Below are 23837 nucleotides of genomic sequence, written 5' to 3'. Positions count from 1 at the left end.
ATTGTGGTCACCTCAACCTTTGACTCCCCAGATAAATCACATCATGCTCTTGCTGAGCAGCTCTATTTTGTAGCCAGGCTGGGATGACTTTGAATGGAAGCTCAGGAAAATAAACCAAGGGCAGTCCATTGAGTCAGAGACCTTACTGTTACCCTCTGGTGGGGGACCAAGGCAGTGATGGGTGGGGAGGCTGCAGGGTTATGTCAATATTTTCATAAAACTGTGTATTATGCTCACTGAAATAGCCCAACAGCAACAAAAACCCCCAGAACAGACCTCTCCCCCCTCCCCACATCTGATAAAAACCAAATAATAACAGGAGTGACTTATGCACTCACTGCCTGCTACTTCAATCTGGCCTTCCAGTTAATACACCCCATGATTAAAGCATCTATAATCTACAGTCTGTGGAGACCTGCAGAGCAGGAGCAGCAGCAGGTGTGCAGCCTGATAAGGGTTGCTCACTCTGTGCAGATGAAACTTTCAATATTTATAACTGCTGATTTTTTTCTAGATGCCTCCTATTTGAGGGGAAAGGGGTGAAAGTTGAAAGATAAAACCTTGATGAAAGACCAGGTGGAAGGAATGTTTTTCCAAGGACAGGGAGGAGCTTAAAGCTATTTTTAAACCTAAGAGCTGGTTTAAAAATGCTGCTCAGGTAAGAGCAGCATCAGAGCTGGGGGAGTCTGTGGAAGACCTTCAAGGCCTGTCTGAAGTGCACGCAGGCTTTCAGCTGTAAGCTCCTCTGAGCTGTCTGTGGTGTGATTGTCTGCACCAAGCACAGTGGAACTGTGCTGGGGCTGCCAGGCATGATCACAACATAATTAAGTCACTCCAGGTCAGCTGCAGATACTTCAAGTAAAGCGCTAACAGCATTTCCAGCTCAGCACTGAAATGTGCTGAGGAATCTGGAACGCCCTGTGTCAGCCTGAGCCTCTGCCTCAGCGTCAGCAGGAGCTGCCATGGGCAGCACATGGGCACTACACATTCCCAGCACACTGGGAATGCCCTGGAAAACATGAATTGCATCCTGCTCCAGTGCAGGCACTGCTCACTGCAGTGTGGCATCCACAGCTGGTGGAACACTGGAGATGCTGGTGCCTTTGCAGTCCTCCTCCTGAAAAACACCATTTCCTTTTTTTTCATTTCCATTTCCTTTCCATGGTATCCCTTTTCCTGGTGCTTGGATAATGCTTTAGGCTGTGGCCATTTGGTCTCAGACACAAGGCTTTCCCCACAGGCAGCAGAGGGCCACACCACAAGGCAGGAGCTGCTGCTTTCCAATATTCCCCACCAAATCCATCTGCCCCTCGTGCAGGGTGTCCCTGTTGGTGCCAGGAGACCCCAGAAGGACAGACAAGCACACAGGTCACACAGCCCTGAGGACACTATTTACCCTCTGTCCATGTAGGAGAACACAACCAAACTCCCTCATTTTCAGCACTTTGAGATGTGAATTTGCCCCATGCCCAAATGGTTGAATATTTGTGCTTTCAAAAAGAGCCCAGCACTCCTGAGTGTCAATATAATCACAGAAGTGAATGACACTGCCCACCAGCAATTACACACAGATATAATTCAGCTATAACCTGAATAAAACTATCAGAGAAAGCCATTCAACACAGACATTCATCCTTTCAAATACAGTCATTCATTCCAGCTGAGATGATGCACTGCCCTCTTTCAAAGTGAGCCATGTGGTTCTCATTGCTGCAGCAGAGCACCTCAAGGTGTTTACCAAACACATAGAGACAGAACCCATGCCAAAGGGAGATAGATCTTAGAGATGAAATACAAGGCCTCGGTGAACCTGAACTGAGGCCTCTCCAGTTCAAAGTTCCATCTCAACCATTCTGCCTTCCCACCTCAGATAGCAGAAGTCAAAGAAAGAAGAAAAGCAGGCTGCCCAGGGAGGAGGCAGCACTGCCCTTCCACCAGAGAACAAAGAAAGAGACTTCCAAAGAAAAAGAGGAGAAATATCAATCCTCAGAAACACCCCATCTGAATTCAAAAGCATCAGAAAGGAAAAAAAAAATATGGAGAGCTCTACACTGTGAGGACACGTCCACTGTTTGGAAAGCATGAAAAAACTGGATGAAGAAAATGTAACACTTCAGTGTCTCCAAGACAGCTGCAGTTTTCCTTGACTTAACCAGACTTGGCTGCCAGAAATTGGATTTTTTGGCCTCTGCTTTCTTGATTGTAATTTACCCTTCCACAAAATATGATTTCAAATTATGCAAGCAGAGTTTAAATCTAAGGAGGTAACATTAAGTTGTTGAAAATGAGTTTTAAAAAAGTCCTGAGTTCATCTGTGCTGTTAATAATGAGTTAATCTCAAACTTAAAACCTTGGGGGAAACCCCATCAAATGGAATTTGTGCATGACTTCTGAAGTATATGAAAAATTAACAAGGGCATCCAGTAGCAGTGGAGTTAAAAAGTTTTTAGCCCCTGGATACACTCTGGCCAGAGCTCCTAAAACACATGCAGGCTGCAAGCAAAACCACACCAAGCTGCTTATCATTCTGAAGCAAAACTCAAGGATTAGCCTCCCACTGCACATCAGCTGGCCTCCCTGCTACAGCAGGCACCAGGATTATGTTCACTTCCAAAGCTCATGAGCATTTGGAATCCAGCAATCTCAGTGCATGAGATGGATGTAGAGGAAGGAACACCAGCAACATTTCCTAGATGGATTTACTGAGCACCTTCTGAGTTGTTAGACAAACCAGTTTCAATGCCTTGAACGTGGGAGTGCTGAGTACAAGATAAACATCCCTCTCAAGATGAGCTTAAAAATGCATACAAAAAGATAATTATGATACATCAGGTGTTTACACTTATGTATTGAAGACATTTATTACAAACAGGGCTGTCAGCTCTCATACAAAAGTAAAACATCTGAAAAATAAGAGCAGTCAGAGAATGCAATTCCCCTCAGTGCCATGGAACAGCAGTGAGATGTCTGTTGATGCAGCCCCTGGTCACAGCCAGCACCAGCAGCTCTGGGGGAAGCACTGGGATCCCAGCCATGAACTGGTCCAGAATTCTTTGCTTCAGGGAGAAATCCCTCCCAAATACCAGGTGGCAGAATGCAAGTGTGAGAAACACAGCAGAGTCCATCCAGGGGCAGTGGCAAGGGGCACAGTGCAGCTCAAGCAGGGCAGCTCTCCTCACAGGGAAGGGCTGCAGAGCACAGGGGAGCTTTCTGTGTGTCCCTAAGATCCAGCTGCTGACAGATGTGTTTTGGTAAGAGATGGCATCAGTCTAAACTGAAGTGCTCTGCAAAAATATCATTCTTCTTCCCAAACAAACCTCGTACAGGCTCAAACTCTAGGGGCACATCAACAGCCTTTTTCTTTACTTCTCTATCAAAAAGCTACAAAATAAAAACCAGAAAATATTGTCAAAATTCAGCACAGGCTCTTCACCCCAATAACACTGCACACTCTAAAGTCTTAAAACATCCAGCAAATAAACACTTCAAAGAAAAAGCCAGCCCTGTCACCACTGTTGCTCATGCTGTTATTTAACAGACCATTTTCCTGGTTTGCCCTGGTAACCAAGTCAGTGCAGCTCCCTCCCCAGCAGCAAGGCAGATAACAGAACATGACTGCTGCATCCAGAACCTCCTTTCCTCTGGTTCCAGCCATTCACAAAGGCACAGCAGCATTACCTCAGCAGCTGAGAGCTCCAGGAGCCCTGATATGTCATCCTCCATTTCAGACAGGGACTGGTTCAGGACAGCAGCTGCCTTGGCCACATCTGGGTGATAATGGTTCTGGAGAGACTGGAAAAGCAAGACAAATGGGAGATTATCTAAAAGTACAGGGTAGCACACATCCATCTGCACTCCCACATAGGAGTCTGCCCATTTGTGGGTCAGATCTCCAGTGACCATCAAATTCCATCAGATCCAAGTTTGCTGCACCATGCTACTACAGAGCTTGAAGAAATCCTCATTTCAGGCATCTTTCAAACATGTCAAAGGCTCCTCTCACATGGTCATATCCAGCTGAAGACAAATTGATCCACAGGCCATGCCTACACTGCATAACCCAATGCTGCCACCTCACAGTGCCCTCACACCACACCCAAGCTCCAGCTCTCCAGGATTCCAGCTCCTGCACACCACTCTTGTTGCTGCTACAGCCCCCTACACAAACCCCTCATCCATTTCTAGAGGATAACCTGGCTCTACTCAATTCACTTCCATCAGTGCTCACCAACTCTCTCCCCTCCAGAGCCTGGTCCATTTGCAGCTATTTAGTCTGTGTCAGCTGTGAACTGCAAGCTCAAATGTGTGCTCACAAGCCACCCACTAACTAGCACATACATCTCTCCAGTGTATGGAATCCTTTGCTAGGACAAAAAATGATGCAGAGTAAAAGAACTCATCTCATTTGCAAGATATATGTCAAGCAGGTTCTTGTGAGAGGGGCTGTCCACTGCCAACACATGTCAAGGAAGGAGCAAGGGTGGAATACCAGACCCAGATGCTCATTTTGGGATGACATACCTGAATTTCCCACAGAGAGCTCTGCAAAGCCCTGCTTTCAGATGGCTCCTTCTCCTCCATAATGTATGGATCTTCTGACATATCTAAGGAAACAGGAGAACACAGCTAACAGCTCCTGTGTGGTGCACATAAACCCAAAGGGAACACAGTGCTGCAGCCAGAGCTGCTCCTTCCCAATGGTTCCAGGGACAAACTGACAAATCCCAGCATGACCCAGGAGTCACAGCTGGCAGCACTACAGAAGCATGTTACTTTTAAAGAGCAGAGCAAGTAAGGTACTTGGAACAGCTTTGAGTTTAACAGCAGGAGCCTGCTGACCTTTCACAAACCCAAGGGACAGGACAAAGGCATCCTTCCACACCTCAGAACTGCAATCTCCCCTTTTCCTCCACAGGAATGCTCCTCTTTATGCTGCCTTAAAGACATAAAACAAGTCCCCCCCTTACCTGCTGGGCCTGCTGGCCTGTGCAGCAGCACCTTGCAGGCGGGGTGCCTGCGGAAGAGGTTGCAGATGAAGGGGAGGATCATGAGCAGAGCCTCAGGAGGGGCCGTGAGCGCCAGCCGCGCCAGCCGCTTGATGAACGCTGCCACCAGGTACGCTGGCAGGTGCCTGGGGACAGGGGACAGCAGGGAGCAGCCTGTTACAGCCCTGGCAGGACAGCCAGCAGCCTCAGCCACCCTCACAGCTCGGCAGGGGGCTCCTCAGGCTGTTTTGGCTGTAGAGTAAAGAGAAGCTTTAGGAATTGTGGTGTTTGCGAGGTCCCCAGGACGAGGTGAGAGATGAGAATCAGACTCCAAGTTCTCAAAAGGCTGATTTATTATTATACTATATTATACTATACTATATTATACTATGCTATATTATTTTATACTATGCTATATTACTTTATACTATGCTATATTATTCTATACTATGCTATATTATTCTATACTATGCAATATTATTCTACACTATGCTATATTACTTTATACTATGCTATATTATTCTATACTATGCAATATTATTCTACACTATGCTATATTACTTTATACTATGCTATATTATTCTATACTATGCAATATTATTCTACACTATGCTATATTACTTTATACTATGCTATATTATTCTATACTATGCAATATTATTCTACACTATGCTATATTACTTTATACTATGCTATATTATTCTATACTATGCAATATTATTCTACACTATGCTATATTATTCTACACTATGCTATATTACTTTATACTATGCTATATTATTCTACACTATGCTATATTATTCTACACTATGCTATATTATTTTATACTATGCTATATTATTCTATACTATGCTATATTATTCTACACTATGCTATATTACTTTATACTATATTATTCTACACTATGCTATATTATTCTACACTATGCTATATTATTTTATACTGTATTATTCTACACTATGCTATATTATTCTACACTATGCTATATTATTTTATACTATATTATTCTACACTATGCTATATTATTGTACACTATGCTATATTACTCTACACTATACCATGCTATACCATATTATACCATACTATATCATAGTATACTATATCATGTTATATTATATTATGCTATACTAAAACTATACTAAAGAAAGAGAAAGGATACCTCAGAAGGCTTAACAAGAATGAACAATAAAAACTCGTGACTGACTCAGAGAGTCCGACACAGCTGGCTGTGAATGGTCATTAATTAAAAATAATTCACATGTTTGGATAAACAATCTCCAGGCCACATTCCAGAGCAGCAAAACATGGAGAAGCTGAGGCTTCTCATCTTCCCAGGAGAAGAATCTGGGCAAAGAGGATTTTTCAGAAAATATCACGGTGACAAGGAATCTCAAGTTTAAGCAGCAAAGTGTTGTATGCTTGCTGGAACAAATTTTTGGGGGAATTTACATTCAGTGCATGAATAATCTCAGATCACTGTGAGAGTCAATCCTGACACGTGGCACCATTGCCAAGCACAGCCCCTGTACACAGCCATTCTCATGGCAAACTTTATTCAGTCCTTTCATAAAGTGAGTGCTTGGCCAGGCAACCTTAATTATATTCTTCTTATGTCATTTTGTGGGTTTAATTAATACACAGGCCATGGTGTTAAATTTACATAACATTTCCAAGCACTGCAGCTGTTAATGGGAACATAAAGCTCCCATGTAGTGTAAATGTGCAGCATAATTCTTTTTTTTTTTAATGGTAAAAATGCAAATTTCTAACAGCAACCACCTCATTTAGGCCCCTTCTTCCTGTCAGAAGATGAAAATTACAATTTTCAGTCACTCAGGCCTCACTACACCTGCAAGGCTCAAAGTTACCCACAGGTCTTGTCACTCTCTCCAAAGTACACCAGGACTACAAGGGGGTTGGATATGAAGTGCCTGGTGCTGTGTTACTGTTGGTTTATTTTATAACATATGACAGCAACTATATGACCAGCTGCCTATCCAGCTTCTTCCCTGTGTACAATGAACTGACAACATCAAGACAGGCTGTCAAACACTTCACATTTCAGTGCTTTATGTCTGCAAAAAGCCATCCATTTATCAACAGCTTTGTAATCTATAAAAACCCAGCAAATTTTACTTTTCCATTTTTACAAAGACAAGACAGAAAATTCATCACTTTCACCCAAAGTGGAACAGAGATCAAAAACACATCCATAAGCACTTGCAGCTCAAACTCTGATAACTAACTGCAATTCTTCCTTTCTGAAAATCTATGGCTGTGAGGCAAATCTTCAAAAATAGCACATGAAAAATTACACAAGACTACAATAATAGTCTTGGATTCAGTTTTCTCCATAAAAATGTATCTAATCCAGCAGGCACACTGAATACATTAAATCCAGACATGTGGGAGACTGCTCAAGAACAGAAAAGCAGGGGGAAAATATGTGAGCACACAAAATAAAGATGCTACTTACGATGAAGACAAAAACAGATCAGTCAGGTGAAAAAAGCGAGCTCGGTACTTCACGTGATAGATGGAAGGGTCTAACAGGCTATACAGCTTCTTGTAAAAGTCAGGATACTCCCTGTTAAAGAAAAGAAAAAATACAACATCCATTAGAGGTGTACAGTGGGGCTGTGGCTAAATGTTACTGTGCTGTCATTAAGAGCACCCCAGCCCACTGCTGTGCTCTGTTTGGCTCTCTTAGGCTTCCCTCTACAGTCACCACTGAAAACAAACTGCAAAGTGAATTTATGGCTCTTGCAGTGCTCAGCCACCTTCAGGGTGTGAAGCCAGGACCAGTGACTGCAAATGGTACAGGATGCAGTGAAAGGGACACCAAAGACCATGGCTTCACTCTGTAATCAGATCAATGGAAATTGATTTCTAAGTGCTGAGCAACCACAGCCTAGAGAACAGACTATTTAGGTTCAGTTGTAAAAGAAATCAGCCAAAAAAGCTCAGCATCCAAACAGCCTGAAACTCTTGTGCAGTTTGGCTTTCTCATGGAAGAATTTCAAAGCCTGAAGGTGTGGTGAATCCATTTCAGTTCCTCTTACATGAAGACATAAATGCAAAAACCCATGTTCCTTTAAACAATATACTCTTTTTACTTACAGATTATGCTGATGAATCAAAATAAACAACCCATTTAGGGCTAGAAGACTGATTGCTCCACCTGTAAGAAACCAGGCAGATATCAACACAATAAAAATAACTAGAAAAAAAAAATTAAGTTTTTTCTGTAATACAATCTTCCCAGAAGGAAAGCAAAACTGAATAGCTGAAATCAGAGCCAGTGTGACAGCTGAAAGGTGAAACAATTTCATCTGCACCCCTCCAGAGACTCCCAAGTTTCTTACAAAGATTAAGCTGTATTTTAGTAGAACAAATGTTCAACGACCAAGACACAAAATGTGCTGCTCTAATTCCTCAACAAAGTCACACTGGGGAGGCAAAGGTCTGCTCAGAAAGGACATTTCTGCAGCAATCTGTGGATCCTGTGTTTGGATCAGCAGCACTGGCTGAACTCTATATTTAAAACCAATCACTTCAGTATTCTACTCTTCCCCAAAGCCTTAAATATTATTTTCCTTACACACAAGGAGCAATGACATTGACAAACACATGTAAAATCATCTCACTTTCAGGGACAATGGAATTGACCCTAATTCCTTAGCTCCATCCCAGCCAAAAGTACAGCTATTCCCTCACCCAGGGTTTGGTGCTGCATCCAGCACAGCTTCCAAGTCCATCTGTGCCTTGCTGGAGGTGCCACAAAGGAAAAAAGGCTGATCTCACTCACCTATGCCATAGGCCACTGTCAAGAAATCCATCATGAGAGTGGGCTCGTTCATGTAAGGCAGGACAGAGTTGTGCAGAATGACAAGAACCTTTTTGTAAAGGCCAGGGGGCAGCTGTGAAGGACAAAACAACAGAGAAACAAGCACTGCAGGGAGAACTCAGTCAGCAGCAGCAACCTGTGGCTCAAAAAGGCAATGCACAAGCAGAAGGGAATGTGCCAGGAAAATACAGAACAGCTTGCAGCAGCAGTTCCCAAATGGGAGAGTTTACAGGGGACACCAAGGGAGTTCATTCAAGCAGGTGCTCACAGCTAACAGTGTCATCACTCAGAGGGGGAAAATCACCAGGAAAAAGGCTGGGGAAGCTTCAGCTTGTGAGCAGAGATTGCTCTGCTGCAGATCACCCTTATGGGCAGAGATGTTTAAGGTAGGGAAAAAAGGCTGAGGGTAAGGAGAAAAAGCAGGCCATATATGGGGTCATGTTTTTTGGCAGTGTGATCCAACAGAAATGGTCACTGGGGCTGTTCCCACCCAACACTCAAAACATACTGGGATCCTACCAGCAGCTTCCTGCAAGGCTGGACACAACTGCTAAGGATCAGCAATCCTAAATTAAAGAGCAATGCAGATCAGTGGCAGAAGTAACACTCACCTTGTGCTTCAAAAAAGTCAACCACATTTTTTCAAACACCTGTTTGTGTGCCTTAAAACAGAATTGCAAACAGTGAGTTAACCACACTGGTACAGATAATGCTCTATTTTAAGAAGACAAAATTTCAATTCTAATGCACCAAATGAACAGTTACCTGCAGCTTTGAAAATTTCAACTCCTCACGGTTATCTAAGAAGAAAGAGAAACCAGATGTTGAACTTGAAATGGATATTCAAAAAATTAAGAAGAGCTTTTTTAACTTAGCCTTTTGATGCTCTAAAAACTTGGGCTGAAGTACCTAATTTGATACAAGGCCACAACAGACCCCATGTAGACTGAGGAATGTGGATTTTTAAGACTGTGTAGAATCACAGTGATCAAAGAAGCAGAAATTCTTCATCAGCAAACAACAGTAAAATATTTACACACTAGAAATCTTAACCTGATTTTCCTTTTCACAAACAGTTTATCATGCAGAGTTTACTAACCTTGTTTGACCATAAATTTGACCATCTCAGACTCTTTGTTTGGCATGTTGATGGGTGAGATGAGGGAAAATACATTCTGCTGGTAAAAAGGCAGCGGCCTCTGAGGAAAAAAGGAAAAAACAAACATGAAGCAAGTTCCACATCAGAGAGCAAGATGCTGGGCTTCAATATTGCCCTGTTTCCAAGTACTGAATAGATTTAGGAAAGAGAAAGGGAAAATGATGACTAAAAACTACATAAATAAACTACATACTGGTATATTCTCTGTTGCAGATCAGAAAACTATCTCTACTGGTGGATCCAATGAAGGAAACAGGTTCTTCCTCTCCACCAGAGCACACAGAATTAAAAGTTCTCTGTGTGTCACCCAAACTGTGAAGATTTGGGTAAAATAGAAGCTAGAGCTTAGACCAGAAAGAACAGTATGTGCCTTGAAATACTTTCAATTTCAGAGTAAAGCCAGTCTTGGCATATTGACACACATAAGAAAAAAATCAATGCCTCCAGTGGGCACACTCATTTCTCTAGCTTCCAAATATTTCCATATACTACCAACTGCTCCCTGCTTCACACACAAGACACAGCCCAGAGCAGCTCATCCAGAGGCACCTGAACAGTAACAATTTGTTATTACCTCCTTCATCTTTTGCATGACGTGCCCGATGCTGGCAGTGACAGCCTTCATGACAAAGTAGCGAACATCGTCGTACTCCAGGTACTCCTGAAAGCGGGAGATCAGCAGGGAGGAGTCCTCGGTGGTGGGAAGCAAACCATCAACAACCACCTAACAAAGGGTTTGGAAAGGAAAGCAACAAGTCAGTCTCTCACAGCACTGGAGCACAGAGTGAGAGGCTGAGGGCACAAGAGTTCGTGTGCCATCAGGTCACTGACAGGAGGGACTTTTCAGGTCTGCAGCTTACCTTAAGAAGGTCACAGGGAAAAGTTAAAGTTCCTTTCCACTCTATTTTGATCAATGGATACTGTGCCTCCAATTCTACAAATTTCATGAGTGTGCAGAGTGCCTGCTCCTTTAAAAAAAAAAAAAAAAAAGAAAGCAACATCACAAAAAAACCCCAAAACACCTAAACAAGAACAACAGGGGTCAAACCCAAAGGAGGCACCTTCAAGAGGAGGAAGAATGAAATGAGATATTATTTCCTGAGAAATCTGCATGCTCACTGCTGGTGAGCAGAGGTGAATCAGAGCATCAGTGCTGTTTTACAGCACTGCCTGCCCTCCTACACTGAAATATTGGGCGAGAGCCTCAAGGGAACCCCTCGTGGGTCAACAGCGGGCTCAGGACCCACCTTGACCTGGAAGGCGTCGTGCCCCATGAGCTCTCCCAGGCAGCCCACGCAGTCCCTGTAGCGGTGCCGCATCCATATCCTGTACTTGTCCTGGGCGCTGTAGCTCTCTGTGAGGGACAGACACACAGACACAGGCTGGGCTCGGGCCGGGCCGCGCCTGTCCCGGGCAGCACCGGGGCCCCGCTCCGTGCTCACCGCCCAGAGAGGCGTCCTGCTCGGGCAGCGGCCCCACGAACAGCTCCCGCCGCTCCAGCAGCGCCCCGAAGAGCCGGCCGCAGATCCTGGCGGCGCTCACGATGTCCTCCGGCTCCTCCTGGCCCTGGGGAGCAGCGTGTCAGAGCGGCGGCCCGGCCGCGCTGCCCTCCCTCCCTCAGCCCGGTCCCCCAGCCCAGCCCAGCCCGGCCCGGCCCGGCCCGCACCGCCAGCGGCTCCAGGAGCTCGAAGACGCGGTTGGCGCTGGAGCGGTTGCCCAGCACGGCCTCCAGGCAGGCGGCGAGCGCGGCCTCCCGCGCCATGCTCGCAGCCGAGGATGGAGGAGGAGCCGCGGCCGCTCCGCCCGCAGGCGGGGCCGGCAGCGGGGCGGGGATCGCGATCGGGATCGGGATGGGTCCGTCCCGCCACCCGCACCGCCCCTCCCGGTAACCCGCCCCGGTAGAGAAGGCAGGGCGAGGCGGCGGTATAAAAATGTACACTTTATTACACCTTCAGGTAGGATACAGCACTATTCCTTATCATCCTACTGGGGCGAGTACAAACGTTCATCACTTATGTACAGGTTGACTTCCTAACACACTCCTGGGAGAAAGACACATCGAAAGGAAGAAAAAAAAATAATTAGAAGGGGAAAAAAATATGGTGACTTTTTATCTTCATCAACTGACCTAAACAAGAAACAATCGCCTCTTTAGACACCAAATCAGACCAGCACAAAGACGCAGCCAGCAGCTCTCCCACTGCTGGAACTGTTCCCCCCCACCCCGACCTTCATGCACATCATAAAAGCTAAACACTTAAAAGTAAAACTGGGGCTACCTAAGCAATATTTTCGGATGAGCAAGGCTATACTGTACACAGTGTCACTATCCATTACCACTGCATCTGCTTTGCATTTCAAACTACTCTGCTGTCAGCAGTGCCAGCTCCCTGGCTGGCAGGGAAGTTTAGGGGATGGCACAAGCCAGGGGTTAGCAGGGTCAGGGGAATACTACTGCATGCAAAAACAGCTTAAAAAAAAAAAAAACCAAACAAACAAAATGCCCTTGTATTTGTACACCTGAGGGTCCAAGAAAAAAAGTATGCAGGACAAAAGAGGTATAAAATAAAAAAATCAGGAACGCTGCCTGAGCCAATGTTAAATTTGTGATCTGAACAGAATTGGCAGTACCTATCCCAACTAACACAGAGGAGCTGGCTGAGAATTCTTTCTTGTTTAAGCCATGTGGATTGCCAGGTACCAACAAGTGTGGACATACAGAGGTAAAAACAAAATATATGCTTTCCCTGCCCTTAAATAGGCTCCTTTCCTAAAGAGTAAAAAGATCACAGAATGAAAAAATAATTTTAAAACCATCTCAGAAAAGGAATGTTGTAATTTTGTCTGGATTTTACACATTGTGCAGTTTTATGGCCAAAGTAAAATAAATCCCTTCAAGCCACCATGGGTTTTTTGATTCCTCACTCAGTGCTGTTTGCAAAGTCTGTTATTCATTGTATGCAAGAAAAGTAAAGAAACCCCCACAGTTCTATGCAGCTTTTTGCTTTTTTTTTTTTTTCTCCATAACAATAAGGCAAACTGATTTGGAGGAAGAGGCCACGCTCTATTCACATCCAAAATACCCACCTGAAGATACATTCATTGTTAGCTTTTAGTAAAAGAATAGTACAAAAGTTAGATCTTACTCTTTACACAGTTGAAGAATTAAGTCTTAGATTTAATTTCACTATTCTCCCCTTGCCCCAGCCCCCCACCCCCTAAGCTGAAAGCCGTGTAAAAAGTACTGAACATTTAAACATGTTGCAAGAGCAGAATGAAACTGAGAGATTAGATTTTATCAGCTGGAGATTTTTTGTGACAGAAGTCCCATGAGAAACAGCTATGGATCATCTGTTTAGCTGCATCTACTGAACAATTCTTTTACAAAAAAAAATGGGCTACACTTTAATACACATTTACTATCAACACAGTATTTACTCAGCTCATGCCTAAAATATCCATTATTTTAAAGTGAAATACGAGAATGAGCACACAGGTTGGGTGATTCAGTAAACTGTACACAAAAACTACTAACAAACATTTTAAAAGACTTACAAAAATGGAGAATGAAACCTTTTTTTTTTCCTTTTTAATTACATATACTTACAGGTTTTCACATTTATTGGCTAAACTTTGCAGGGAGCACTTCAAGTCTGTGTTGGATCTTCCAGGGGTGTTTACCACAGGGAAGAACAACACAGAGCTTTTGTATAGGTGGAAAATACTGTGCTGTATCAACTACACCTGGTTCTTTGTGTGGCTTCACTGTGGGTACTGAGCACACACTGAACTACAGCAAGGAGCTGCACATGCCCACAGGCAGGTGTGGCATTCTAACACAGATGGATTTTACTGACATTTATGGCAGACCACCATTTCACTTTTGAGAAGCTGGGCAGAATTTCAACCTAAGTAATGCTTGCTTTATGTGGTTTAAATGAGCACAGAGAACACAGGCAGAATGCATCTTGTACAGAGTTTGAGTGCTAAACATTTGCTAATACACTGAAGTTACATGTGAGTTTTCATGTTTAAATGTTCACCAGCAAGAAACCTTCTGCTACAAAAAAAAAAATAAAATAGAGGTGTTTTGTCTTCATTTGGATGTCTGGAGTAGCTTCTCACTTGTCTCAGCAAACACAAAATACTGTGTTTCTCTGTTATTGCAATAGTTCAGCTTGGTTTAGTAGGTGCCTTTAATCTGACAGTCGGTGTCCTCATCTGTACTTTTGCTTGCTGACTCTGGGCTTCAGGTGTTGCTGGTGTCTGGGCTGGGTTCTGTACACCTGGAGCCTGAACCTGGGGAGAGGCTGTGGTCACAACCTGCTGCTGGATCAGTTTCTGCTGCACCACCTGAGCAGTAGCAGTGGTTGCAGGGATCACCTGAACCTGCTGTTGTCCTGCTGTCGTCTGAGAAAGGGTCACAGTTTGGGGCTGAGCTTGTACCTGCACATCAGGAGGAAAAGGCAATTACAAAATGGTTTAGCATTAAACTGAGCAGTCCTTACATTTCTCCTCTACAGAAGGAATCCTGCTTCCTTAGGTATTTGCTCTCTTAACTGACAAACAACTCAGACAATGATTCTGGGAACAGAGGCTCTGTGGTTTCACTGAGAAACACCATTCTGTCACATTTTCTAGAGCCTTATAAATCAGAACTAAGAGCCAAAGTGCCTGTAACTCTGGTCTCTGCAGTGCAAATCCAAGGACATGCCCTCAGATACATTCAGAAGGCAAATTAAAGGTATATAAACCCTACCAGATATGTAGGAAAATTCCTGTACTGCAGAAGTGAAGGAGCAGGGAAAAGAACAGGGAAAAGCCAGAGGACCAAAGAGGTTAAAATGCTGACTCTGCATCCATATTGTGACAATAAATACAGCCACTGAGGCTGCCCACCAGTCTCTGCCCTTTCAGACTACAGCTGCTACTACTCTATTGCCAATTTATGGCAGAATAGTTTGAACTCCATCCAGACATCAAATTTTCATAGCTCTACCCAGAGCAAGGGAGAAAAAAAAATCAACATCTCCTTGTTCAGAGGACAAGGTAATGAAACTGAGCAGCTTCAGCTGCCTTTGTCAGATGCAAAAGCCAAACAAAGCTACAAGGACTTCTCCAGACAAAAAATTAACTCTTGAATGATCCAAAAGGATTCCAGTGGGAAGCACTAAAAATACAGATAAAAAGAATGCCAGATACACATAAAGACCATAGTTTAAAAAATACTTACCATGGCCTAAACCTACTGCCACTGAAGTCACTGGTGTACATGGGAGGGAAACTGTTTCTCTTTTTGCCACAGACTCCAACAGTCACAGAGCTATGCCACCACTGATGACTTTTGAAAATTATTTAGGAGCTCTTCCTGACTACAGAGGGCAACTCAAGTTGTGTTGACTGATGAGGTTTCTACCTCCTGCTGTCTACTTTGCCCTTGAAGCATTCACATCTAAAGTGGTTATCAGACAGCTTACACCACTTTATCACCATTTGGAGATAAACAGTCCCAGATTTTATTCTGCACTAAAACACTGCACTGTGAACTGTGGCAGACTAAGAGCCCACTGGCCCAGATTTTTGTGCACCAAAGGCAAGAACTTCATCCACCCTCCAAAGTTAAATCATTCCTGCCAATCAACTGCCTAAGTTAGGCCTGTTGCTAATGATCTGGATGCCATTGTTCTAAACAGTGATAATTAAACTGCCTGGTCATTAGGGGAGTGGAATCAAACCACCTGAGCTTCTCCTGCCCAAGCCCTGTCTGTTACCAGCACACATTTGGAACAGGCACCACACCATTCTGCCTTCTACAGAGCACTTGGCACAGCTCTATGAACTGAAACAAAACCACCTGTAACCTTCAATTTGTCCTAGTTTTTGTGGAAAAAGCTCAGATGGTGCTCATTAGTTCAATTATTTGCTATATTGACTACACATCACCAGAAACCAAATTTTAAACATCGTTTCAGCTCTAGAAAACACTTTTAAAAATCTGTTTTTCAGTTTATCTACAGTGATGAACAAACATGGCTGCATCTATGAAAGTTTTAATCCAGAAAATATACCTCAGCTGATTCAGTATTCAAGATTTATTTTTATAAAAGGGCACTTGCTATATCCCTCAAAAATACTTCCTATGCCACATATAATGTGAAAAATACATACATTCCAAAAAAATGAGCTTTTCTAAAGATCGTGTTTCTAGTGCTATATTTGATAAGAGCAAAACCTACCTGTTGGGAAACTGAAACCATCTGCTGAATGTTGGCAACAGTAGCCTGTTGCTGGACCACTTGTGGGAGTTTTGCAACCTGTAGTGATATGAAATAAAGAAAGATTGGATCAAAATAAAAAGCTGCTGATAGCAGCAAAACACCCAGGCCTGTTCATGATGAGTTGCAGCTTGGCATTTTAAGAGGGGTTGAATGTTTATGAAACATCTTAGATCCATGAAAGAACTTAGCTAGGGAAGGAGGAGAAATCCTTTCATTTTTAACCACAACAGAGTAATTTCATCCCGACTACCTAGAAAACCACAGGAAGCACATGAGTTCTAACGGGTTCCATTATCTGGGAGATACTTTTGAAAGAGTAAGGCTTCCAATTCCTAACCCCCTTCTTTTTCCTTGGTTAGGCTGATCCAGTAATGCAGAAAAGAAAGTATGTGAGTCACATACTCTTGGCTGCCAGAGATTAGGCTCTGAGGCAGCACCAGAAACAGGAAAACCTGTGGCTGAATTTTCCTTAGTAAACACAGGATGGAATCCCTTGCCTAATAAAAAGGGGTGACTCAACTATTTTATTTCAAAGAGGAAAGGCAAATTGCAGCTCACAGCTGCTCTGACTCACTATAAGGCCACATATGCAGCCCCAATGAATTTTATTAAAAAGTCAAATTAAATAAATGTGTGACTACAATTAAAATGAGTGGGTGCTGAATTCTACTGCACCTGTTGTCTTTACAACTCTCCAGTCCCAGTACAGTTTAAAGGTGTAAACCTGTGTTACCTGTACCTGAATCTGGGCCTGCACTTGCTGGGTTCCACCTGGTTTCTGGGTTTGGGAAATTGGAGTTGTTAAGAACTGTGTTTTAATGGCAGGCTGTGTAGCATAAGTTACTTTTTGCTGCTGAGAAGTCTGCTGTTGGGTCTGGACCGTGACCTGTTGAGCATTTATCTGCACAAGAGAAAAAAAGGCATCAATCACTACAAAAGGCAAGTGTATTTTAAAGAACAGCTATGTGGGGAAAAAGAGATTAATTACATTTAATTATTGAAAAAAATGGCAATAAAAAAATGAGCACTAGATGAAAGCCTTCATGCATTTACACAAGTATCCAGAATTAAAGTATTTAATGAAAAGTTTCTCTCTTACACACAACACTCACATAACAACAAACTTACTGAAAACTACCAAACAACCAACCACTTTACAGAAAAAATTAAGCACCTGAAAACCTGTTCTCTCTAGATGTACCCAAGATTTACCCCTAGAAATCCCGACTGACTCTCTAGGGGTGTCCTGGTCATCCAGAACCACTGCACAAGTTAATGGCAGAGCAGACAGTGGTACCTTTTGCTGCACAGTAGCTTGTCCCTGTGCAACCTGGGGCTGGATGGCTTTCTGCTGCTGTGCTGCTTGGTGGTGCTTGAGTTTCAGCAGCTGCTGGACATGCAGTGGCTGTGCAACTACTGTCTGGCCTCCTGAAAATTACAGAAATAAATAGAACTGTAAGAGTCTTCCGTTTACTGCTTTGTCCCAGTAATCACAGCTTGCACACACAGATTCTACTTTTACAGACTTACACATTTGCACAGCTTTGAGCACTAACAACCCACTGATTTTAATGGAAATAAGACATGATTTTGACAGTGGAAAAAATTTCTTCTCCAAGGGCATGAGTAAGCTAATTTTTTTGTTCCAACAACAATTTTCCTACAAGAAAAAAATTGTCTATACTATAGGAGACTGCTATGAAATACAATTCTTCCTATTTCCAACTTGCATTCACATACCTGCAGCTTTCTGTGGCTGCCCAATGGCAACACTAATGCCTGCCACAGTCACAGGGAGTGTGGTGACTCCTGCAGATGACACAACAGCAGCTGGAACAGACACCACTGGAGGCTTTGCCAGAGCAACCTGGGCTGCTTGTGGAGTCTGGGCCTGGATCTGTCCTTGAGCTTGGAGCTGGGAAGCAGGAACACGAGTCTAAGCAGTAAGGAATGAAGATTATTGTACCAGCACAGAAAGATTTGTTGCACATAACAGGTGATTATAAAGTGATAGCTGTAAATGTTTCTAAATGTAATGGCTCCTGTACAGTGACACAATTCAGAGATGGTATCAATGGGTAAATACAATTTAAAGCTATTTATGTTACAGCCGTTCCTTCTGAACTGCCAGAGCAATGCAAAGAGCACCTGTGAGTGTGAATGAGCAGTGCCCAGCTCATTTAAACCAGCCAAGAGTGAGATAAGTTTGAGACAGTTTTTGCCGAGTCAAAGGCAACTCACCAGGCGTGCCACTTGCAGGTTGGTGACCGTGGTGCCCGTGAGGACAGCGCCAGGACGAGGGGCAGTCACAGCAGTGAGCTGCTGGGTTTGCTGCTGCTGCTGCACTTGCACTTGTGCTGTTTGCTGCTGTGCCCCTTGCTGGGTCTGCTGTGCTGCCTGCTGCTGGGGGAGCTGCAGCTTCTGCTTCTGCAACTTGATCAGCTGCTCCTGCAAAAATCAAACAGCTCCATCGTTTCCAATGGTTTACATTACAGGAGAAAAATGGAGATGAATCCAAAGCTTAAAAGGAGAAACATTCTGTACCAGACTAGAGCTAAGATCAAGTATCTAAAATGTAACTCTTTTATACAATGGCTTCCAGTGAGCAGCAGTAAGTGCTTTCCATCCTGCCCTGCTCTACTACTGAAAGTGCTGTCAGATTCACTGCCTGCATGAAATTTTAGTAGGATGAAATTTAAGAGGGAAATACATCTCACTGTAGCCCATGAAAACAGGACACAACAGACACTGCCAAGGGAGCTTACAGTAATGAGAGCAATGTGCTACATTATTTCATGAGTGGTTCCTCACCTGTGACAATTTCCCTACAGTTTTTATTTGAGCTGGAGACTGGGCTTGTGCCTGAGCCTGGATCTGTGGGACCTGCACCTGAGCAGCCTGCTGCTGCTGCTGCCTCAGAAGCTGGAAGTGAGCAGGGGTGATGGTTTTGCCAGACAGCTGGACTGTTGGTGTAGCTGTGAATAAAGGAAAAACAAATTGTTACAACAAACACTTTTCAAGATTCACTCATGAATTTCACCTGAGAAGTCAAGCTGTTAAATGCTTATTTTTCTGCTCCTGCACACTTTGTGGATTTACTACATGTAAGAACACATTATCATGAGCATGATGTAAAAACAGAGTAGATCATAAAATAGAAGGGCCTTTCTTCACAATGGTTTTTAGTCAAGACAGTAAATTCTAATATTTTACTGCTAGATTGTTAATAATATTTTAAAATTGCAATGCCTAGGGGCCAAGCTCTCTATTGCCATACTTTATCCAGAAATACTGGAGATAAATGTCATCTGAGCACCAACAATAAAGCAAGTTAAAAATCACAGCCCTGTTTAATTGTGTCCCAGACTTCCAATATTGTGGGGCTGTGGTGGTGGTTCTACAGGGATTCTGGAAGCCTTTGTGCACTACTGAAAAAAGTCCCTGAACACAGGATTGTTGACACATTTCTCTTCATAGAGAAAAGCAAGGCACAATTCTTCCCAAGAATATTTCTGGGTTTCACATTCTCTGAACCTCAGAGAATGATCAAAACAATTCTTATCTCATTTGCTGCGCCTGTGTTTGTGCCAGTAGAATGCAATATGGAGATTGTTTACCCAAAGTGGTGGTGTTTTGTTTCCTTGGCCTATTAGGGCCAGGTGTGCATGTGCTGGGACTGTTGCCTGACAGTCACGAGATTCTGAGCAGTGGCGTGGAGTTGAGTGCTGGGCAGATTCAGTTTAGATGTAATGTAATGTAATATAGAATAATATAGAACAAAAAAAGTAATTAATTAGCCTTCTGATAAGATGGAGTCAGATGCATTCATCTCTCCTCCTCGCTGAGGGCAAAAACATCCACTACACAGGATCATTACCTGGTGTCACCTGGGTCACCAAAGACCTTGTCTGGGTCTGCACAGGGGTGAGGTTGGTGGTGACCACGGCTGAGGCTGTCACTGATGTCACTGCACGCACGCCCTGCGTGGAGGCGATGGTCACCAGCTCGGTGGAGGCTGCGGGCGCCGCGGCCGCGCGGGGCTGGCTGTGAACCACCTGGGCAGTGGCCGTGCCCCCCGAGGTCTGCAAGGGAACACAGCCTTTACTGCTCCCTTCCCAGCCTCACGTTCCCCTGCTGCACATGGAATAACCTTCTAGGCAATTTTAAAAATAAGCACAAGAACAAAACCCCAAATCTGTCTAACACATCTGTTTGGATGCATCTTAAAATCAGCAGGTGGTTAAATCTTTTTCCAACAGGATGATCACCAAACCCTTCACTCCATTACAGACATTTGATTTTAGTACCTCTCAATATTTTGCTTTATCTTCCATAGTCTTAAACCATTAACATAATAATAAAGATCATAATTATAAAGCACAAAACAGTTACAGGCTGAAAATGTTAATGACATAATACATTGCTTTTAGCAGCACTTCCCTATAAACTATTTTTAACAGTATTAAGCAATCTTTTCTTATAAACCATTCCAGTGTGTTCTGATGTTTTGGTAAGAGAGAGAGGTTTGATAAAGAACCCCCACATGACATTTGGAAGAAGCAGAATTTCTGACAACATGGAAAGCTAAAGCTATGCTGATAGAACATGGAACCCAGTGTGTCCAGGGACACAACTAGTGACAGGATCTACTCACAGTCAGAGTCCCAGGTATAACAGGTGAGGCCAGACGTTTATTGATGGGCTGGAAGGTGGCAGCAGGGACCCCAGCAACAGTGTTCACAATCACATTTCCACTCACTGTAGCTGAAAGCAAGCCAGGATTAATGTGAGATTCTGAGAGTGAAAATCCTAATGTCCCATCACCTCCTATGCCCTGTTATAAAGTCTCCTTACCAGTCTGGATGCTCGTCCCCGTCACTGCTGTTTTGATGGTGCCTGCCTAATTAGAAGACAATTAAGGTAACAGTTCAGAAAAACAATAAAAGAAAACTGAGCATTGTTTAACACAGTGCTGTATTCCAGAAGTGACAAATAACAAAAATGCAATGGAACACACATAGATTTCTGCAGTTGTTCATTTACTCTACAGATCACAGCAACTAATGCATACATAAATCAGGATTCTGCCTCATGAATGAGCAGCTGTAGACCAGCCAAGTGTGAGGTAAACCCTGGTCACTGGACATCCCTGTTAGCAGAGGAAGGGAGCAAGGCCTTGGACAACCACTCACACAGAAACATCACTGTGCACTTCATACACAGCAATGCTTGTGGGTCAGAACACATCCTCTGCATCTTTCTGCAAAAGCTGTGGCACTCTTGCTCTGCAGCAAGCAAAATAAATCCATCACTGCCTGCACACATTACTATGCAAACTGGATTGGCTCTAAATACAAGAAAACACAGACCAGTCATCAGACTCATTCAGACTCTAGATTTAGGGAAGACATGAAAACTTTGCATAAATTCGCAGTAAAAGTACCATGGTGTTTCCTGTAGGATGCATCATTGCACTTGCCTTGCAAAGGTTAATGAATCTTTGGATTTTAAGCTCTTTAACTGAGTCATTCTTACAGCTACATTCTCTTTTATTCTCTGTATTCTGCAAGCTCTCTGTACAAATACATCTCGTTGACCACGTGCATCTATTCACTGAGACTTCATTAAATGAAAGTCTAAAGTGAAAAAGGAAAAACCATCTTTGCATGGTGTTTTCCCACCTCAGAATGCCAAGATCTGTTGCTACAATGGTACAAATAGTCTTAATAAATCAGGGAACCAGAAGACACTCAGCATAACCAAGGAAAGCAAACAAGAAAAAATATCTTTGATCTCACTATACTGACCTAAAATTCTCTTCCCAGAGAAAACACGACACAAATACAGCACACACAGAAGAACTGAAGTTACTACATCAGAGGCACCGAGCTCTCCCTTTCTTACCAATACTGCTGTGTTGGCCACAGTAGTGACTGCAGTCTGCACCACTGCCTGTGGCTGCTGAACTACCTGTGCTTGTGCCTGTGCCTGTGGCTGGGCCTGCTGCACGGGGGGCTGCTGGGGGGGCTGCTGGCCCGCCTGGGGCTGCTGGGGCTGGGGGCCCGTCTGCTGCTGGGCCCTCTGCTGCTCCGCCAGCGCCTGCAAGGGAAGGGGCACCTTCAGTCTTCAAGCATGGAACAAGCAAGATGTGGTTTTTATAAAGCAAAACAAAACAACAAGACAGAACCTTTTTATTTCTATCCACAAAACTCCTTTAATTCCAACCAGAGACAGCCCACAAAGCTGCCCTCACTTTTCAAGTCCAAGTTACACAATGTGACTCATCTCAAACTACAAGATTTACTCATGGTTTTGTGGCTTAGAGCACAGAACAACAAGCAACTTATCCAGAAGCAAGGACAAGTAGTTCTTTCTGAATAATATAAGAAATGAGGCCACAGAATGGTCAAGAATTAAGTAACTTTTTAAGATGCTTTAGCATCTTTTGCAAAAATATGCTCCTCATTGTTTAAGGGGTCTGAGAGTGACAAGAAGCACAAGGAAAGGCCCCACTTTGGGCCTTGGTTATCTAAACCCCTGTACATGAACAATGTGCAGCTGCTCATAACATCCACTGCCAAACTTCTCCCAGGAGGCAGCTTTGCTCATACCTCATCTGTTGCCTGATTTTTTAATTACTGCAGCCATTTGTGCACAGAGATGGGACCATACCTTTTTCTCTTTGGCAATGCGTTCTGCTCGGAGGGACGCGACTTGAATCGGAGGGAGGGGCTTATCATAGTTGATTCCACTAAAAACAACAATTAGACAAAACACACAATATTTAGAAATAACTGAAACAAAAAAAAAAAAAAGAAAAAAGAGCACTTTTATGCAATTTATAACTCCTTCAAGCTAGGGAGTGCTCACCTTTCAGCAAGCACCGATGCATGTTTTGGATTCTTCTGGAAAGGATTCATGCCAAGCCTGAAATTGAGAAAAACTGTATTACTGGACAGAAAAACTTTAAAAACAATCTTTCATTTCACATATTTTAGCATGTAACACTGCAGTTTTGGTGAAGTTTCCATGATATTCCAGCCAGTACTGGAGCCTGAATACAGACAGACATTTAAGAAAGACTCAGAGTAAATACTAAATAAATACAGAAAAACTGCAGGAAGACACATAGGAAAGAGTGTACTACTAAACAGCATAGACAGTAAATTGTCTACAATTCAGGCAAATGGATAGATATAAAGTAGATTAAAAAATCCCAAGTGAATGCAGTTCTGCTCTTGATGACAAAGAGCAAATTCCTGCAGTGAGACCCAAACACATGAAATATGGAGCTGACAGAACACATAGAGAGAGATCAAGAATAGAGAAAAAAAGTGCAGAATAACTCTGGGTTTTGAGAGCCATTCAAAACAAGTTTCCAGGAGATCTGTGGAGATCAAATGGAGGTAAACTTACAGAGGTTTGATAGGTGGACTTCTTTTCCCTGCAATCATTTTCATCATCTCAAAATGATTAGTATAAAGCTGTGTGTGGGTTGCACCCTCATCTTGAGCATAGATCTGATTGGTACGAAGTGGGCGACTGTTTTTAGTCTAAAAAAAGAAAAC

The 23837-nt window shown here is 43.3% G+C and overlaps 2 protein-coding genes across 23 annotated transcripts in view; both read right to left on the bottom strand.

The window, feature by feature from the left end:
• Positions 1-2828: 2828 nt before the first annotated feature.
• NOC4L (nucleolar complex associated 4 homolog) lies at positions 2829-11803 on the bottom strand. Its single transcript, XM_054645724.2, has 15 exons — positions 11658-11803; positions 11434-11557; positions 11239-11345; positions 10852-10959; positions 10566-10715; positions 9932-10031; positions 9598-9632; positions 9444-9494; positions 8794-8905; positions 8106-8166; positions 7462-7572; positions 4968-5131; positions 4522-4604; positions 3679-3792; positions 2829-3381 (listed from the first exon to the last, which is right to left on the bottom strand). The coding sequence occupies exons 1-15, from the start codon at positions 11751-11753 to the stop codon at positions 3265-3267; spliced, it is 1533 nt and encodes a 510-aa protein (XP_054501699.2). The 5' UTR covers positions 11754-11803; the 3' UTR covers positions 2829-3264.
• A 107-nt stretch (positions 11804-11910) lies between these two features.
• The window catches only part of EP400 (E1A binding protein p400), a 57898-nt gene continuing 45971 nt past the window's right edge, over positions 11911-23837 (bottom strand). For 16 of the 22 annotated variants that reach the window (XM_077187994.1, XM_077187997.1, XM_077187999.1 and 13 more), the window contains 14 exons: positions 23686-23822; positions 23140-23196; positions 22942-23020; positions 22174-22368; positions 21124-21169; positions 20924-21033; positions 20147-20351; positions 19081-19244; positions 18511-18717; positions 18010-18205; positions 17567-17697; positions 17003-17170; positions 16228-16305; positions 11911-14437 (listed from right to left, as the gene is read on the bottom strand). In XM_077187994.1, the coding sequence (XP_077044109.1) occupies positions 14165-14437; positions 16228-16305; positions 17003-17170; positions 17567-17697; positions 18010-18205; positions 18511-18717; positions 19081-19244; positions 20147-20351; positions 20924-21033; positions 21124-21169; positions 22174-22368; positions 22942-23020; positions 23140-23196; positions 23686-23822 (2046 nt within the window). In that variant the 3' untranslated portion in view covers positions 11911-14164. The remainder of the gene's footprint in view (positions 14438-16227; positions 16306-17002; positions 17171-17566; positions 17698-18009; positions 18206-18510; positions 18718-19080; positions 19245-20146; positions 20352-20923; positions 21034-21123; positions 21170-22173; positions 22369-22941; positions 23021-23139; positions 23197-23685; positions 23823-23837) is intronic. The other 6 variants (XM_077188009.1, XM_077187995.1, XM_077188008.1 and 3 more) reach the window with 3 other exon arrangements.

This window comes from Agelaius phoeniceus, chromosome 18 (assembly GCF_051311805.1).
Source record: "Agelaius phoeniceus isolate bAgePho1 chromosome 18, bAgePho1.hap1, whole genome shotgun sequence".
Classification (NCBI taxonomy): domain Eukaryota; kingdom Metazoa; phylum Chordata; class Aves; order Passeriformes; family Icteridae; genus Agelaius; species Agelaius phoeniceus.
This window is presented reverse-complemented; position numbering and strand designations above follow the sequence as displayed.